Source organism: Dendrobates tinctorius, unplaced genomic scaffold (genome assembly GCF_039654945.1).
Source record: "Dendrobates tinctorius isolate UK_male_01 unplaced genomic scaffold, ASM3965494v1 ptg000028l, whole genome shotgun sequence".
Taxonomy (NCBI): Eukaryota; Metazoa; Chordata; class Amphibia; order Anura; family Dendrobatidae; genus Dendrobates; species Dendrobates tinctorius.
Window position 1 is genome coordinate 51,208,446 of NW_027361696.1, and position 18,352 is coordinate 51,226,797.

The 18,352-nt window shown below is 49.5% G+C and overlaps 1 protein-coding gene across 2 annotated transcripts in view; it reads right to left on the reverse strand.

Moving 5' to 3' along the window:
* The window catches only part of LOC141085378 (guanylate-binding protein 7-like), a 188,883-nt gene that overhangs the window by 9,547 nt on the left and 160,984 nt on the right, over window positions 1–18,352 (reverse strand). Inside the window, exons 1-2 of one of the 2 annotated variants that reach the window (XM_073570683.1) lie at window positions 6,530–6,606; window positions 33–221 (exon numbers count right to left, since the gene is read on the reverse strand). In XM_073570683.1, coding sequence (XP_073426784.1) covers window positions 33–207 — 175 coding nt within the window. In that variant the 5' untranslated portion in view covers window positions 208–221; window positions 6,530–6,606. Of the gene's footprint in view, window positions 1–32; window positions 222–6,529; window positions 6,607–18,352 lie in introns of those variants that run through there. The other variant, XM_073570684.1, reaches the window with a different exon arrangement.

Sequence of the window (18,352 nt, forward strand, 5' to 3'; positions counted from 1 at the left end):
CTCCCCAGACAGAAAACGATGGGGAGTCTTACCATTTTTATGTCCCGCCAGCTTGTTCATCAGATAAGACTTCCCGGTACGGTATTTCCCAACTATGCCCACAACAACCACCTTCTGGGTAAAGCGGGATAAAATGTTTAAGGCTTCTTGATTAACTTGGATTGTTCCATCGTCGTGGTTCTCTATTAGACACACTGGGTGCTCCATTTTTTTTTCTAAAACTGTGAATAAAAAAATAAAAAGTTAGAAATGTTACTTCCACTGTGGGCATTGTGAGATTATACCTACTTAGAAATAGCACCACTCTTGAGCATTGGATGTGTCTGGTATTGCAATTCAAGGGCTGTAATAGGCAAATGATGGCTGAATTACTCAACCATCATGTGCGGGGAAAGATGCGGGCTCGGCATGTGTGCCCTCATCAAAAGCAAGAACACGACTATTGACGTAAATGTATGTCATATGTCATGAAGGGGTCAAAGAGACCTGTCACCAGGTCAAAAAAGGCTATATATTTGTTCTTATTTCATTCCCACTGCTGCCCTGAGTATACCATTATTTTGTTTTTTAAATCCGATCTACGGTTGCAGAGATATGGCTCTTTTTATTTAGTGCTAATTTTTATGTTTTTTTTGTTATTTTTTTACTAAGGGGACGATGCTCACAGGCTGATAATGCAGAGTAGTTTAAATTCATGCCTCCTTGGTAAAGACCATAAAAATTACCAGTAAATTTAAAGTAAAATCAAGTATCTAACAGAAAAGAAACAAAAACTGCCCACTTTTGTCCTGGTCAAAGACCCTTTTTAAAATTTATTAAATTTTCTTCTATTTTTTAAAGTTTCTTTTTTTCTTTTTTTTTTAAATCTATTTTCTATTTATTTACACCAGTCTTTCGCCAGGAGTCATAATTTTTTTTTGCCAAAGAATTTTATGCAAAATCTTATCTTAGAGTTTAAATTAATGAACGTGCATGCGCCGATATATATATATATATATATACACATATATACATATACAGTATATATACATATATATATTGTGAGAATCATGTGGGAATAGTGGATGAGGGCAGGTATATCTCGCCCAGATTCCTTTCCTATGTGGCCTAGTCTGGTCAGTATCGCACCTGCTGGCTAATGAATAATGGGAGGTGGATATAAATGGATGCCAGGTGGTTGTGTGAGTGTCTCAGCCTGGGAACACAGAGAGCCTGTCTGTGTGAGAGACACACGTGAGTGGAAGCAGTGCCCACTGCAACTGTGGTTTGGCTGGACGGGAGAAGCCCGCCAGTTGGTAGTTAGGTTGTCCATTGTTTAGTTAGTGCCGGACAGGCAAGGATTTGTTTTATGTTTTATTTCCTTTTTGCATTGCTTTCACCGTTAATAAACCTGACTCAGGGTCAGTTACACCCGAATCCCAGCTCTGCGCCTGAGTTTCATGCTGAACGCACGTGACCTTTGACCCCAGCAAAGGCGATCCCGGAGTGTTTTATCACATTGTGGTGGAGAATGCGGGCATCACGTTGCAAGCATGAGCATGGAGGACGTGGTGAAAGTGCTGGTACAGTCCACCGCCGTCCAGCAAGAAGCTAATCGGGTGATGATGGCCCAGCTGAAGGAGTTGGTGGACATGACAGCTACCGATCGTTCGCTTCTCCAGCAGGTGGCGCAGCGCCTGGCAAGCCTACATGAGGTTAACCTGGAAGCCGAGTCGAGAGTGATTCACGTGAGTCGGTACTGGCAGAAGATGACGAACGAAGATGACGTCGAGGCATACCTGACCACGTTTGAACGGACGGCGGTGCGAGAAAAATGGCCGAAGGCACGATGGGCTGGCCTGATTGCCCCGTTTCTTTCCGGTGAGGCCCAAAAGGCTTATTATGACTTAGAGCCTGAAGCCGCGCAGGACTTTGACAAACTGAAAGCCGAGATCTTGGCCCGGCTGGGAGTGACGACCGCTGTCCGTGCACAGAGAGTGCATCAATGGACTTATCAGCCGAATAAACCACCGCGGTCACAGATGTTTGACCTGATCCACGTGACGAAGAAGTGGCTACAACCCGAGGTGTTGACAGCGCCAGAGATAATCCAGAGAGTCGTCATGGACAAGTACTTGAGAGCTCTACCGCCAGCCCTGAGGAAGTGGGTAAGCCATGGAAATCCTACGACGGCAGATCAACTGGTGGATCTGGTTGAACGTTACTCCGTGGCGGAAGGATTCCGAAACGACGCTACCCCACCTCGTTCTTCATCATCTCCACGTGGAACCGGTAAGACTGTTCCAGGGAGTAGGGGAGATGGAAAAATCCCTAAGACAGTGGGGGAGGAAAACGGGACTGCCCGCACTGCGAGGCCGAGAGTAACGAACTATGGTCTAAGCAAGGGGCCCGTTAGGTGTTTCCGCTGCCAAGAGATGGGACATATTGCTGCGAACTGTCCGGTCACTACTGAACCCATGCAGTGCGACGTCACAGACTCTAAAAACCGCATGTCTATGGTTGCACAGGTAGTGAGTGTGAATGCTGGTCAAAAGGATGTGGAAAAACACTTGTGTGATTTAACTGTTGATGGCAAAAATGTGGTGGCATTGTTAGACTCGGGAAGTGTGGTGACTCTGGTGAAGGCCAGTCTGGTGTCAGCCCCGACTGGACCATCAGACAAATTTTCTGTAACGTGTGTGCATGGAGACACACTGCATTACTACTTCCTATGGGTCTGTGCAACATAAAGTGGGACTCGTCCCGGCGTTATTGCATGATGTTATCCTGGGCCGGGATTTTCCCCACTTCTGGCAATTGTGGGAGAATCAGTTGATGCCCTCAGGTAATAGTGTACATGATTCTTCTCCCAGGGCGCGTGGGGGTCTAGAACCCCTGGAAGATGTCTCCCCGGAAGACTCGGGGGAAGAGTCTGCGGGAAATGACCTGCAGTTCCCGTTTTCAGTCATGGCGGGTGATACGGAGGAGACCGGGGAAGAGGAGGAGGCGGACAGCCATCCACCTCCCCGTTTGCCGGATTTAGAAGTTCAGAAAGATGACTTCCAAAGCGAGCAAATAAAGGATCCTACCCTTTCTCAGGCTAGGACAAATGTAAAAGTGATAAATGGGGTACCCGTAGAACCTGGCTCTAGGCTGGAATATCCTTACATGGTTCTGGAGAATGATTTACTCTATCAGATAGAGAAAAAGGGGGAAGATACGGTGCAACTATTAGTCGTGCCAAAACCCTACCTGCGGCAGGTGCTGGACCTGGCCCACGGACATGTGATGGGAGGTCACCTGGGAGTCCAGAAAACCACCGAAAGGATATTACACTGTTTTGTTTGGCCAGGCATGCATCACGATATTCGTGTATATTGTGAGTCTTGTCCTGACTGCCAAGCCTCTGCACCTAAGCCCCGGTTCTGTAGCCCTTTGGTACCCCTACCTATTATTGAAGTCCCGTTTGAGAGGATTGGGATGGATTTAGTTGGGCCCCTTCCACGGTCTGCACCTGGACACCAACATATCCTGGTCATCTTGGATTATGCCACTCGTTACCCGGAGGCCATCCCTTTGCGTAACACGGCCACCAAGACGATTGCCAAGGAACTGGTGCATGTGTTTAGTCGGGTCGGTATACCAAAACAGATACTCACCGACCAGGGGACCTCCTTTATGTCCAGGGTAATGAAGGAGCTCTGCCGATTGTTACAAATCGAACCGTTACGCACATCCGTGTATCACCCTCAAACAGACGGATTGGTCGAACGGTTCAATAAAACTCTGAAGCAGATGCTGAGAAAGGTGATAGACAAGGATGGGAAGAACTGGGACTATTTACTTCCGTATTTACTTTTTGCCATCAGGGAAGTACCCCAGTCTTCCACGGGATTCTCGCCTTTCGAGTTATTGTACGCCCGACATCCTCGCGGACTGCTAGACATTGCAAAAGAAACCTGGGAGGGTCAGGTCACACCGTTTAAAACAGTGATAGATCACGTCACACAAATGCAGGACCGTATTGCGGCTGTTATGCCTATCGTCAAAGAACACATGATACAGGCTCAAGGAGCCCAAAAAAGAATCTATGATAGGGGCGCCAAGATCCGTACGTTTGCACCCGGAGATAGGGTGTTGATCCTGGTCCCCACGGTGGACAGTAAGTTCCTGGCAAAGTGGCAGGGCCCCTTTGAGATTAAGGAAAGAGTTGGTGAAGTAAACTACAAAGTATACCAGGCAGGTAAACGGAAACCTGAACAGATTTATCATGTAAATCTGATAAAACCCTGGAAAGATCGGTCTGCCTTGTCAGCGGAGCTGGCCCATCCCGTCTGCTCACATACCGTACCGGAGGTACGGGTTGCAGAGACTCTCTCGGAGCGGCAAAAGACTGAGGTCAGGCAGTTTCTACGTCACAACCAAAAGTTTTTCTCAGAAAAACCCGGGCAGACTACGCTAATGAAACATGACATTGTAACGGAACCTGGTGTCACAGTTCACGTAAAGCCCTACCGAATCCCGGAAGCGCGCCGTGAAGCCGTTTCCCGAGAAGTGAAGGCAATGTTAGAGTTAGGTGTCATTGAGGAATCGCACAGTGCTTGGTCCAGCCCGATTGTGCTAATTCCTAAACCGGACGGCACCATCCGGTTCTGCAATGACTTCAGGAAACTGAATGCGGTCTCAAAATTTGATGCCTACCCTATGCCCCGGGTCGACGAGTTAATAGATCGGTTAGGGAAAGCCCGGTATATTACGACCCTAGACCTAACAAAGGGGTATTGGCAGATCCCTCTGGCAGAGGCTGCCAGAGAAAAGACGGCATTTGCTACCCCAGAAGGTCTATTTCAGTATGTGTATATGCCGTTTGGACTGCACGGAGCACCGGCGACCTTCCAGAGACTGATGGATCGAGTCCTGAGGCCACATAGGCGGTACGCTTCGGCCTATTTGGACGACATTGTCATTTACAGCTTGGACTGGGAGACTCATCTCCAGAAAGTACAAGCTGTGATTGACGACCTGTGGGAGGCAGGTCTAACCGCGAACCCCAAGAAATGTCACATCGGGCTAGAAGAAGCCCGGTATTTGGGGTATGTAATTGGGAGGGGTGTTGTTAAACCCCAGGTTGATAAGATTCAGGCGGTTCAGGACTGGCCACAACCTGTCAACAAGAAGCAGGTGCAAGCCTTCCTGGGGATCGCCGGCTATTATCGCCGGTTCATACCCAATTTTGCAGCCATCGCTACCCCCCTGACGGATCTTACAAAAGGGAAAGACTCCGTCATGATTAAATGGAGTTTAGCGGCTGAAGAAGCCTTCCATAGCCTAAAACAGGCACTTTGCTCTCAGCCCGTACTGGTGACTCCGGACTTCTGCAGCGAGTTTGTGGTACAAACAGATGCCTCTGATACCGGTATCGGGGCCGTACTCTCACAAGTGAGGGACGGAGTGGAACACCCAGTCCTCTATCTCAGCAGGAAGCTGGATAAACACGAGCAAAGGTATGCAGTCGTAGAAAAAGAGTGCCTCGCCATTAAGTGGGCTCTAGAGGCCCTCAAATATTACCTGGTGGGCCGAAAGTTCAGGCTTATCACTGACCATGCCCCTCTCAAGTGGATGCACTTGAACAAGGAACGGAATAGCCGGGTGACCCGGTGGTTCCTTGCCCTGCAGGCCTACACTTTTACGGTGGAGCACCGCCCAGGGGTACAGATGGGAAATGCAGATGCCCTGTCCCGAGTGCACTGTTTGGCGGGTGTCATTGCTCGACTGGAGTGGTCTGAGCAGAGGGGGGGGATATGTGAGAATCATGTGGGAATAGTGGATGAGGGCAGGTATATCTCACCCAGATTCCTTTCCTATGTGGCCTAGTCTGGTCAGTATCGCACCTGCTGGCTAATGAATAATGGGAGGTGGATATAAAAGGATGCCAGGTGGTTGTGTGAGTGTCTCAGCCTGGGAACACAGAGAGCCTGTCTGTGTGAGAGACACACGTGAGTGGAAGCAGTGCCCACTGCAACTGTGGTTTGGCTGGACGGTAGAAGCCCGCCAGTTGGTAGTTAGGTTGTCCATTGTTTAGTTAGTGCCGGACAGGCAAGGATTTGTTTTATGTTTTATTTCCTTTTTGCATTGCTTTCACCGTTAATAAACCTGACTCAGGGTCAGTTACACCCGAATCCCAGCGCTGCGCCTGAGTTTCATGCTGAACGCACGTGACCTTTGACCCCAGCAAAGGCGATCCCGGAGTGTTTTATCACAATATATATACACAATTGATGAATCGGCCCTTGAATCTTATTGAAAGGAGAATCTAATATGTGGAACTAGGGACGTGCAACAATGTCAGGCACTTGGCTCTTATCACTTGACTCTTATCATTCTGGCATAGTTTTTACCTAAGCTGATCTGGGTCACACTGAGTCAGGGCTATGGATACAATCCTTTTCTCTACCGTCAAGCTGCTAAATCCTCATCTACATTTAATCTAACATGAAACTTTTTCTGAAAACAAACAAAAGTGCAGAAAATTCATAAAAAACCCTCTTACCGTGCAGACAGAGAAGATCTTCCTGTCCGTGCTCTGTGCTCGGCTCTCACTGCAATTCTTTCTTCCTCTCTATTATATTATGAAAAGTGAAAGTAAAAGTAGAAAAGGTTCCATTTCCTTCCCCCCATCACATATTTCTAGCATTCACTAGACAGAAAGATTTCTTTCCTTTAATAGGAATAGAAAAATATAGCCGCTTTGTTCCAAAAACAGCGCCACACATGTGCACAGTTTGAGTCTGGTATTGCAGTTCCCATTAATAGGTGCAATATCAGACAGGAGCATAGCCAGGGTCTTGGGGGTCCTGGGTCACTAATAATCCCCCCTTTCCCATGTCTTTCTATCTCTACTGCATATTTCTAACGCTAGTTGCATTCTGACCCCATCTTGCTCAATTACATCAAGGTCATTCCAGATGGGAATGTTTTGACTTTTCATTGCAAAATGTCGCATAGTCCATTAAATTGATGGCGAATTTGTGCAACATTTTTAAGGGTATATAAAATGACTCCAGGGGACTAGTATACATTTGCACAAGAATTTGCTCCACAATTTTAATTTTGTGGGTTTAAGTTTTTTCCTCGCTTTATTCCAAGAGCCATAATTTTTTAATTTTTTCCATCCACATAGACGTAGGAAGGCTCGTTTTTTTTTTTAAAGATGAGTTGTACTTTTGTATGACACCATTCATTTTAAAATGTGATGTTCTGGGAAGCGGAAAAAAAATTCCATGGAAATTGCAGAAAAGTGCAGTTCCACAATTGTTTTGGGGTTTTTTATTTACCATATTCACTATATGGTAAAACTGACCACGCAATATGATTATTCAGGTCAGTGCAAGTGCACAGATACCAAACACAGGGCTGCCACTAGGAATTTCGGGGCCCCATACTGGCAACTTTTTCGGGGCCCCCTTTAGACTCCACCCAGGATCCACCCCAGCCCCGCCTCCACCCATCAAACTGTCCACAGCCCCACCGCTTTCTCTTACAAAAACTCCACTCCTCACCAAACACACATTAACAGTTCCCATCACCAGATGACACATATAGCCGGCAGCTTTTGCTTTAGCCAAAAGATTTTTTAAGCCGCCACCATAACACGGTAGACACTTTTGGCCGAGCCCTACTCTACAGTACTGTAACCTATTAAATATTTGTTAAAATATGCAATACAATTTAGGTATATTTTTATTTATTTTCAATTTTTAAAATGACCAATAATATCACATACCAGGGACAAATACCGCCACACCATGACCAGACCACATATTACTACCACAGTGACCGAATATCACATGCAAGGAACAAATACCACCGCACCATGACCAGACCACATATTACGACCACAAAGTGACCAAATAATAGCACATACAAGGGACAAATACCGCAACACCATGTCCAGACCACATATTACCACCACATAGTGACTGAATACTTCAATACTGATCATTAATAAAAAAAAACACAATACTATCACCATAACTGCCATTATACACAGGAGATCTGTACTTAGTATGCAGTGTCTGTGTACAGGTAATAAAGTGATCATTGACACTATACACACAAGCTCTGTATATAATGTATAGGTAATACAGTGATCGCAGGTGACATTATACACAGGACCTCTGTATATAGTATACAGTGTATAGTGTCAGTGTATAGGTAACACACTGACTCACCAGTGACGTCTCTAGGAGAAGTCCTTCATCTTCGCTTTTCATCTTTTATCCAGCACAGACCGTCATCACTTCTTCCAGCTAGGGCACGTCTCTGTAGGAAATAACATAGCTATCTAGAGCTCCGCTTGCAGAACACATTACTTATTTTTTTCCCAACTTCTACATTACACCACATGAAGAAAAAAAGCCAACATAGTTTCACTCTGGACAGTAACAGGACCGTCCCCCCATTTAAAACAGTATACACATAAAATAAAATAAATACATCACTGCAGTAATAATATCCCTTAATTAGCCCCTATGGTAATAATATCCCTCATCCTGACCCCCGTGTGTCTCATTCTTAGCTTCAGTCATATGTTCTCCCATCCTGCCCTCATGAGTATCCATTCTGCCCCATATGATCTCCCCATCCTGCCCCATCTGTCTCCATCGTATCCTTCTGCCCCATGATCCTGCATGATCTGTCTCCATCTTGCATGATCTGTCTCCATCCTGCCCCATCTGTCTCCATCCTGCCCCATGCTCCTGCCCCATCTGTCTCTATCCTGCCCCATCTGGCTCCAGTCATGCTCCATCTGTCTGCAATCCTGCCCCATCTGTCTCCAATCATGCCCCATCTGTCTCCAATCCTGCTCCATCTGTCTCCAATCCGGCCCCATCTGTCTCCAACCCTGCCCTATCTGTCTCCAACCCTGCCCCATCTGTATCCAATCCTGCCCCATCTATCTCCACCCCTGCCCCCTGTGTCTCCAATCCTGCTCCCATGTCTTTCATTCTGCCCCCAGGTCTCCAACCTTGTCCCATGATCCTGCACCATCTGTCTCCATCCTGCCCCATGATCCTGCACTAATAGTCTCCATCCTGCCCCATGATCCTGCCCCATCTGTCTCCATCCCGCACCATGTCTCCATCCTGCCCAGTGTCTCCAATCATGCCCCCATGTCTTTCATCCTGCTCCCATGTCTCTAATCCTGCCCCTGTGTCTCCAATCCTGCCCCATTTGTCTCCATCCTGCCTCATCTGTCTCCATCCTGCACCATGTCTTCCTCCTGTCCCCTGTGTCTCCAATCCTGCCCCATGTCTTTCATCCTGCCCTCATGTCTCCAATCCTGCCCCCTGTGTCTCCAATCCTGCCCCCGTGTCTCCGATCCTGACCCGTGTCTCCAATCCTGCCCCGTGTCTCCAATCCTGCCCCCAGTGTTTCCAATCCTGCCCCCTGTGTCTGCAATCCTGCCCCCATGTCTTTCATCCTGCCCCCTGGGTCTCTATTCTGCCTCCTGTGTCTCCAATCATGCCCCCTTTGTCTCCTGTCATGCTCCCTGTGTCTCCAATCATGCCCCTTGTGCCTGCAATCATGCCCCGCGTCTGCAATCCTGCCCCCAAGTCTTTCATCCTGCCCCCTGTGTCTCCAATCATGCCCCCTGTGTCTCCAATCCTACCCCCAGTGTCTCCAATCATGCCCCCTGTGTCTCCAGTCATGCCCGCAGTGTCTCCAATCCTGCCCCTATGTCTCCAATCATGCCCCCTGTGTCTCCAATCCTGCCCGCTGTGTCTCCAATCCTGCTTCCGTGGGGCTGGCGTAACGCACTAAATTATAAAATAATAGTAGGTGCGTTCGCAGCCCGGGGTCCACCATGCAGAGGTGGTACACTGCTGCTAAGTAATGGCAGAAGAATTAAGCGGTGTGAAAACAGTCACGTGGGTTACGTCACCCAATGTGAACAGGGGCGAACTCTGTTAATGCACAGAGCCGTACAACCGCTGAACGTAGATGCTGGAGCCTGTTTAACTCACAGAGCCCAGCCAAAAGAGCGCACAGTGTACGGCCACAGAACTCTACCCCAAGGACACGGGGTTAGAGTCCTTCTAGGCCCACTGCCGCGATCGCCGCTATAGACGCTGGCAACGGAGCACATGCACTGAGGCGTGCCGAATCCCTGGTGAGGACTGATGCCTGACTCAACCTCTGACCTACCTACGCCTAAGCCTGGGCGCTAGCAGGCTAGGCTGCACAACACACGCGTACCAAGGGTAGGGGTTTCTTAATGAGTCATTCACCAGAGACATTCATACGTGCATACATCACTCACTCCACATAACCTGTAAATACAGTCTGATTCTAGCGCATGGCCGAGCGGCCATGCGAACCTTTTATAGCCGCGAGCATCCGTGACCTTCCTAGCTTCTCGGATGGGCCAATCCGAACAGGAGCAGGACCTGAGCACGTGACCTGCGATCTCCAATGGGAGATCACTCCACGGGCATGCTCAGTGGCCCGACATGGGGACTTAGTCCCTGGAGAATCTCGCTGCTGAGCAGCATGTATTGCCATAGCTGTGCCAGAGGTGGCAGCAGCAAGCAAACCCACGGAGCTGGTCTGGGCAGAGCGCCTGGACCGACGAGTTTGCTGAGCAACCTCCTCTGCAGCTGGAGAGGAATGGGAGACCGCTGGAAGTGAGGCTCGGGAATCTCGCTTTGCAGCGACAGAAATCCGACGCCTAACATTACCCTCTCTCTCCGAGCCTCACTCCGCTCAAATTCCGAAATGAGAAGAGGAGCGTGGATGTTCTCCACCGGCTCCCAGGTCTGAGCCTCTGGACCATGACCCTTCCAATCCACAAAGTAAAACTTTTTGCCCCGCATCACCTTGCATCCCATGATGGCATTGACCTCAAGCTCGTCAGATGACAGGTCTGATGTTCCGGCAGATGGCTCAGAAAACCGGGACATGTGAACCGGCTTAAGGAGAGACACATGAAACGTGTCCGAGATAGCCAAGTGTGGTGGAAGGGCCAGACGGTAGACCACAGGGTTAATCTGCTCGAGGACCTTGAAAGGGCCAATATAGCGCGGTGTGAACGTAGCGGATTCCGCCCGCAGCCTGATGTTTCGAGCGGAGAGCCACACTAAGTCGCCAGAGGCAAAGGTCAGAGCAGGACGCCTGTGTGCGTCAGCGGAGACCCTCATTCTCTCCTTGGATGCCCGGATAGCATCCTGCGTGCGATCCCAAATGTCACGTGCCTCCACCGCCCAGTCTGCCACCCTAGATTCGGTGGACGACACGGGCATGGGCACGGGGACGCGCGGATGCTGGCCGTAATTTAAGAGGAATGGGATCTGACCGGTGGAATCGGCCACAGCGTTGTTCAAAGTGAACTCCGCCCATGGCAGCAAGGATGCCCAATCATCCTGCCTGGCCGAGACAAAATGTCGCAGATATGTCACCAGGGTCTGGTTGGCTCTCTCAACCAACCCATTCATCTCGGGATGATAGGCCGAGGAGAGATTTAGCTCAATGCTGAGCAGAGAACAGAGCTCTCTCCAGAACCGAGACGCAAACTGAGGACCCCGGTCGCTGACAATCTTATCCGGCATGCCGTGCAGGCGGAAAACATGTTTAATAAACAATGCTGCCAGGCCCCGTGCAGGAGGTAGCCGCAAGAGTGGTACCAGATGCACCATCTTGGAGAAATGATCGGTGACCACCCAAATGACGGTGCTGCCACTGGACTTGGGCAGACCCACCACAAAGTCCATACCGACCATCTCCCAGAGCCTGTCCGCTACTGGCAGGGGATAGCGTAACCCAGCGAGCCGCTGCCAAGAGGACCGATTCTGGGCGCAAGAGACGCCCGCCTGACTATAGTTCCTAATGTCACGAGCCATATGCGGCCACCAGTACGTCCGCGCCAGGAGATCAGAGGTTCGTTTGGTCCCAAAATGTCCCCCCACCCTGGCCGAATGAGCCCAAAAGAGGACCTCCGGTCGCAGATGGGCAGGGACAAAAGTCTTGCCCGGAGGTACCGACTCGAGAGCGACCGGAGCCACGGTTCTCAGACTCTCCGATGGAACTATCAGCCGAGGCTCCTCCTCCTCCGATGACACCACGGAGAGAGAAAGAGCGTCGGTCCGGACGTTCTTCTCCCTGGAGAGAAAATGCAGGGTGAAATGGAATCGGGAGAAGAACAAGGACCATCTGGCCTGGCGAGAATTCAGCCGCTGGGCAGTCTGTAGATAGACCAAATTTTTGTGGTAAGTGAACACCTGGAAAGGATGGCGAGCCCCCTCCAGGAGGTGTCTCCACTCTGAGAAGGCCAGCTTCATTGCTAGCAACTCCCTGTCCCCGATGGAATAATTCCTCTCCGCTGGTGTGAAGGTCTTAGAGAAGAAGAAACATGGGTGCTTGCGACCTTGCGAGTCCTTCTGGAACCGGACCGCTCCAGCACCGACGGAAGAGGCATCCACCTCCAGAATGAAGGGCTTATCTACATCGGGGCGATGTAGAATGGGAGCACTAGCGAAGTGGGATTTAATAGTGGCAAAGGCCTTGGAGACAGTTCCGACCACAGTTTGGGGTTTGCACCCTTCTTGGTGAGGTCTACCAAGAGCGCTACCAAAGTTAAGAAATGAGGGATGAATTGGCGATAGTAATTTATGAACCCCATAAAGCGCTGCACCGCTTTGAGAGAATGGGGCTCCTGCCAATCCATCACCGCCTGTAGTTTGGCAGGATCCATGGCCAACCCTGGGCCGAGATGATATAGCCCAGGAAAGGCAAGGACTCCTGCTCAAACACACATTTCTCCAACTTGGCATAAAGGGAGTTTGCCCACAGGAGATCGAAAACTTTGCGAACATCTCTCCGGTGGGAGTCAATATCTGGAGAGTAAATGAGAATATCGTCCAGATAGACTACTACCGAGGTGGTAAGCATATCCCAGAAGATATCGTTCACAAAGTCTTGGAAGACGGCTGGCGCATTACATAGTCTGAAGGGCATCACCAGGTATTCATAGTGCCCATCTCTGGCGTTAAATGCCATCTTCCATTCGTCCCCCTCACGGATGCGAATCAGGTTATAGGCTCCTCGCAGATCAAGCTTAGTAAACACTCTCGCTCCCCGTAGCCTATCGAACAGTTCCGATATCAGGGGTAGAGGATACTTGTTCTTAACGGTTATGGCGTTAAGACCCCTGTAATCGATGCACGGACGTAATTCTCCATTCTTCTTTTGGACAAAGAAGAATCCCGCTCCCGCCGGAGACACCAACTTCCTAATGAATCCTCTTGCCAGATTCTCCCTGATATACTGAGACATGGCTTCTGTCTCTGGGAGAGATAGGGGGTAGACTCGACCCCGGGGAGGCTCAGCACCGGGCAAGAGGTCAATAGGACAGTCGTAACGGCGGTGCGGCGGAAGGGTCTCCGCCGCCTTCTTGGAGAAAACGTTTGCATACTGCTGGTATGGCTTGGGAAGCAAGGAGAGATCTGCGGGAACCTCAGAGGTAGCGACCTGTACGCAGTCCCTCAGACACCTACCCTCGCAGGACTTGCTCCAACCGAGGATTTTTCCCGAGGACCACTCTATGTGAGGAGAGTGAGCTCGTAACCAGGGAACTCCTAGGAGGACCTGGTCAATACCTTCGGGCATGACAAGAAGAGACAGCATCTCCTGATGGGAAGGAGACAGTGAGAGTCTCAGTGGAGCCGTCTGGTGGGTGATTTGGGATGGGAGTGTTGCGCTGAGGTAGCAGGACCGGGGGATTGCGTGTTGTAGGGCGAAGGCAGACAACATTAAATTGCCCTCCACTACCAGAGTGGAAGAATTAAATTCTAACGCCCCTTTAAACAGGAGCTTGGAGGAGAAAGTCGCTGTGTCTAGTAGGCCCCCTCCGATAACCACTAGACGGGAGCATTTCCCGGGCGCTGTGGGCACTGGTTAGCTAGGTGCCCAGTCTGCCGACAACAGAAACAGACTGAAGGTACCTGCGCGGACCGGACCCTGGACCCCATGCGAGACACCTCCATGGCCTCTGGAGGCTCAGGCGGCTGACTGAGAGGTTCCAGCGGTCTGGCAAAGTTTGGAGCCAATCTATATTGTTGGTGGGACTTGGAGCGCTCCAGCCCTCGCTCAGTGAAGCGAATGTTAATTCGGGTGGAGACCATAATGAGCTCCTCCAAAGTGGTGGGCACCTCCCTGGTGGCCAGGGCGTCTTTGACATGATCAGCCAGGCCTCTCCAGAATATAGGTATAAGAACCTTATCTGGCCATTCAAGCTCTGAGGCCAGAGTTCTGAAGAGGATGGCATACTGACTGACCAGAGACGAACCCTGGGTTAGGGCCAGCAACTGCAGTGCGGTGTCGTGCGTGACCCGAGGCCCCAGGAACACCTGCTTCAAAGTGACCATAAAATGGGTGGCACTCTGTACCAGGGGATCCCCACGCTCCCACAGCAAGGTGGCCCACTCCAAGGCCCTGCCCGATAGAAGGGAGATGATAAATCCCACCTTGGCCCGCTCAGAGGGAAATCGTGTGGCCAGCAACTCCAGGTGAATGGAGCACTGACTCACGAAACCCCTGCATGAAGTACTATCACCCGAGAACTTTTTGGGCAGCGGGAGGCGAGACAAGGTCGGGGAAGGACTGGCCGTGGAGACACGGGCGACAGCCTCTGTAGCTGCTTTAACAGTGACCGAAGTAACATCCGCAGCTGAGGTGGAACGCTCTAGCGCTGCCACCCTACCCTCCAGCTGCTGGATGTATCTATGCAGTCATTGTTCGTCCGCCATTATTAGCCAAACCCTGGCGCTAGGATAATGTTAGGGCTGGCGGAACGCACCAAATTATAAAATAATAGTAGGTGCGTTCGCAGCCCGGCGTCCACCGTGCAGAGGTGGTACACTGCTGCTAAGTAATGGCGGAAGAATTAAGCAGTGTGAAAACAGTCACACGTGGGATACGTCACCCAATGTGAACAGGGGCGAACTAAGTTAATGCACAGAGCCGCACAACCGCTGAATGTAGATGCCGGAGCCTGTTTAACTCACAGAGCCCGGCCAAAAGAGCGCACAATGTATGGCCACAGAACTCTACCCCAAGGACACAGGGTTAGAGTCCTTCTAGGCCCACTGAGCGCGCGGTGTCGCTGCCGCGAGTGCCGCTATAGACGCTGGCTACAGCGCACGTGCACTGAGGCGTGCCAAGTCCCTGGTGAGGACTGATGCCTGACTCAACCTTTGACCTACCTACGCCTAAGCCTGGGCGCTAGCAGGCTAGGCTGCACAACACATGCGTACCAAGGGTAGGGGTTTCTTAATGAGTCATTCACCAGAGACATTCACACGTGCATACATCACTCACTCCACATAGCCTGTAAATACAGTCTGATCCTAGCGCATGGCCGAGCAGCCATGCAAACCTTTTATAGCCGCGAGCGTCCGTGACCTTCCTGGCTTCTCGGATGGGCCAATCCGAACAGGAGCAGGACCTGAGCACGTGACCTGCGATCTCCAATGGGAGATCACTCCACGGGCATGCTCAGTGGCCCGACATGGGGACTTAGTCCCTGGAGAATCTCGCTGCTGAGCAGCATGTATTGCCATAGCTATGCCAGAGGTGCCAGCACCAAGCAAACCCACGGAGCTGGTCTGGGCAGAGTGCGTGGACGGATGAGTTTGCTGAGCAACCTCCTCTGTGGCTGGAGAGGAATGGGAGACCGCTGGAAGTAAGGCTCAGGATTCTCGCTGTGCAGTGACAGAAATCTGACGCCTAACCTCTCCATTCATGCCCCTGTGTCTCCAATCCTGCCGGCTTGCTGCTTTTCTTACTAATAGAACCTGGATGCAGGTTCAGTTACTTGATCGGCAGAATCTGGGGGCGGGGCAGTGGGGCTTGATGTTTAGAGGTGACAGGGCCCGATGCAGGCCCCATACGCCAGTCAGGGTAGTAATGGCCTGATGGTGGCCCTGACCAAACATACAAAGTTGTTTATGATTTAAGTGGTAGAAAAAAATGTGGAAATTTGTAAAAAAATAAAAATTTCACTTGTTTTGTAATTTTTCTGAGTCTTGTAGCAATTTATATTTCTGGCTGATCGTTGATTTTTTGATTCTTTGCATCCTAGGTAAAATTTTTATTGATACCATTTTGGGGTGGATACGATGTTTTTATCGCCTCTTATTGCATTTTATTTCAATTATTTTCTCACTACGCCGTTTACCGAATACATTTTTTAATTTTACGGATACCAAATATATGTATTTTGTAATTTTTTTATGTAATTATTTTTAATGGGGAAAAGAGGAGTGATTTGAAATGTTATCTTTTTTTTAATTTTTCAGTTTTTTTAATTTTTGTTACTGGATTTAATAGTCCCCCTTAGGGGACTTGAATCTGTGATCATCCAATTGCTTGTGTTATACACAGCAGTGACATACTGTAGCACTGCTGTGTACAGTGAAAATCACGGTCTGTTATGAAGACTGGCTACTGGCTTTCACAGGAATACCGTTATGCCAAGCACGGTGGTCTTCAGTAGCTATCCATCGGCGCCCCACGATCATGTCATGGGTGCCCTGATGGGCATGTGGAATGATGCGCCCCCTGCATTGGATACTGTTGTCAGAGATTGACAGCGGCATTTAACAGAATGACCCATGGCTGTTAGAGGCAGATAATGGCTAAATAATATTTAATAATATATTATGTTTAGTAAATAACACACCCACAATCTGACAGGAAAAATGCGGGCTCGGCTTCTGAGCCCGTATCAAAGTCAGAAATCTGGCATATGAAGTAACTGTACGTCATATGTCGGGAAGGGGTTAAATAAATCAAGAAATGATAAATTCTAACGTATAAGGAAAACTAAGTCAATCATTACCAAAACCAAGCAAATGATTAAACCCTGCCCAAACAAATTTCAACTCTATCGCTTAATCCCCTGGCGTCATATGTGGTACATTAATGTGCCAATGTACTGTACAGAGTGGACTCAGGAGCTGATCCTCGTTCCATACAGCATCGGTGGATTGTTTTGATCTCCCCCCACAGTCCAGTGGGCCAATGCCAGTACTGGAACTCTGGAAAAAGGAGAGAGAGAGACAAAGGAACATTTTTTCAGCGGCGGAAACGCTTTTTTAAACTGAGCATGTCCAGAAGATTTTTCCTTGCAAGCAATTTAACCCTAAATGCCGTTCTGGAACAGACCGAAAAATCAAACTCTCTCTCTCTCTCTCTAAGGAGGCCATGTGCGGAAGTGAAAACCAGCTGTCAAGGAAGAGAAGACTGGATGACAAACTAGTTTTTCATCTCTAGGTCACAGAGTTAGCATTTTATTATTGGGAACCTTGTTTGTAGTTCCGAAGGCTACTTTCACACTAGCGGTTTTTAACGTTGCGCTTCGTGCGCAATAGAAACGCATGCAAAAAGTGCATCATGCATTTTGTACATGTTTGCTTTTTTTAGGTGCATGCGTTTTAACCAGTTTATAGCTATGTTAACTCTTAAAACGCAGGCGATTTTAAACGCAGGTGTGCGCATGTCCATGCTCACGCCTGCGTTCCCATAGACTGTAATGTGTTATTTTAGCGCATTCCGTGCGCATGCTTTTTTTTGCACAGGTTGGATGGACCAAAAATGCAACAGGTTGCATCCGGCGCACCTAGGCACACACTACAAAGACCGCATGAGCACGAAAATACATACGAACGAGTGCAAACGCTAGACCATGCGCCCCCATGTTAAACATAGGGGCGCATGCGCATGGATGCGCACCATGCGCTGCGCTAAAAAACGCTAGTGTGAAACCAGCCTAACAGCTATAAAAAATGGCCAACCATTATGGTTACCAGACCCCAGTGGTTGCCCTGGCCTTCACCTTTTAACCTCTTTACAGTAATCTGGTCTTACACTTGGACCCCTTGAACCGGAACATGGGGTCAGCTTGGTACAGGGGTGCAGGCTGGCAGGAATGGTCAGGTAGCCCGGGTCAAAATTAGGAGGGCAGACAAGGTACAAAACATCAGGTAAGAAAAAGGTCAATAGACAAGTTGGAGTCAAAGACAGAAAATTTCACTATAAAATCCGAGCTGTAAAGCAGGGTGTGTGAACCAGGCAAGAAGAGCTGTATCTGGCAGCTTCCGGCAGGACATTGGGAACTTTTGCAGGGAATGGTGCTGTACAATTCGCAAAAAGGCAGCTGCTTAATCCAACTGACAGCACACACACCCATACTGCCAAACTGGATGACACTACTAGCACCAGTCAGAGAGGTCCGGCGCCTGCGCACTGCAGTACTATGCTCTGCCCTCAACAGGGCAGAGCTGTATGCCTGCGCCGGAGCCGCGAAGGGGAAGCA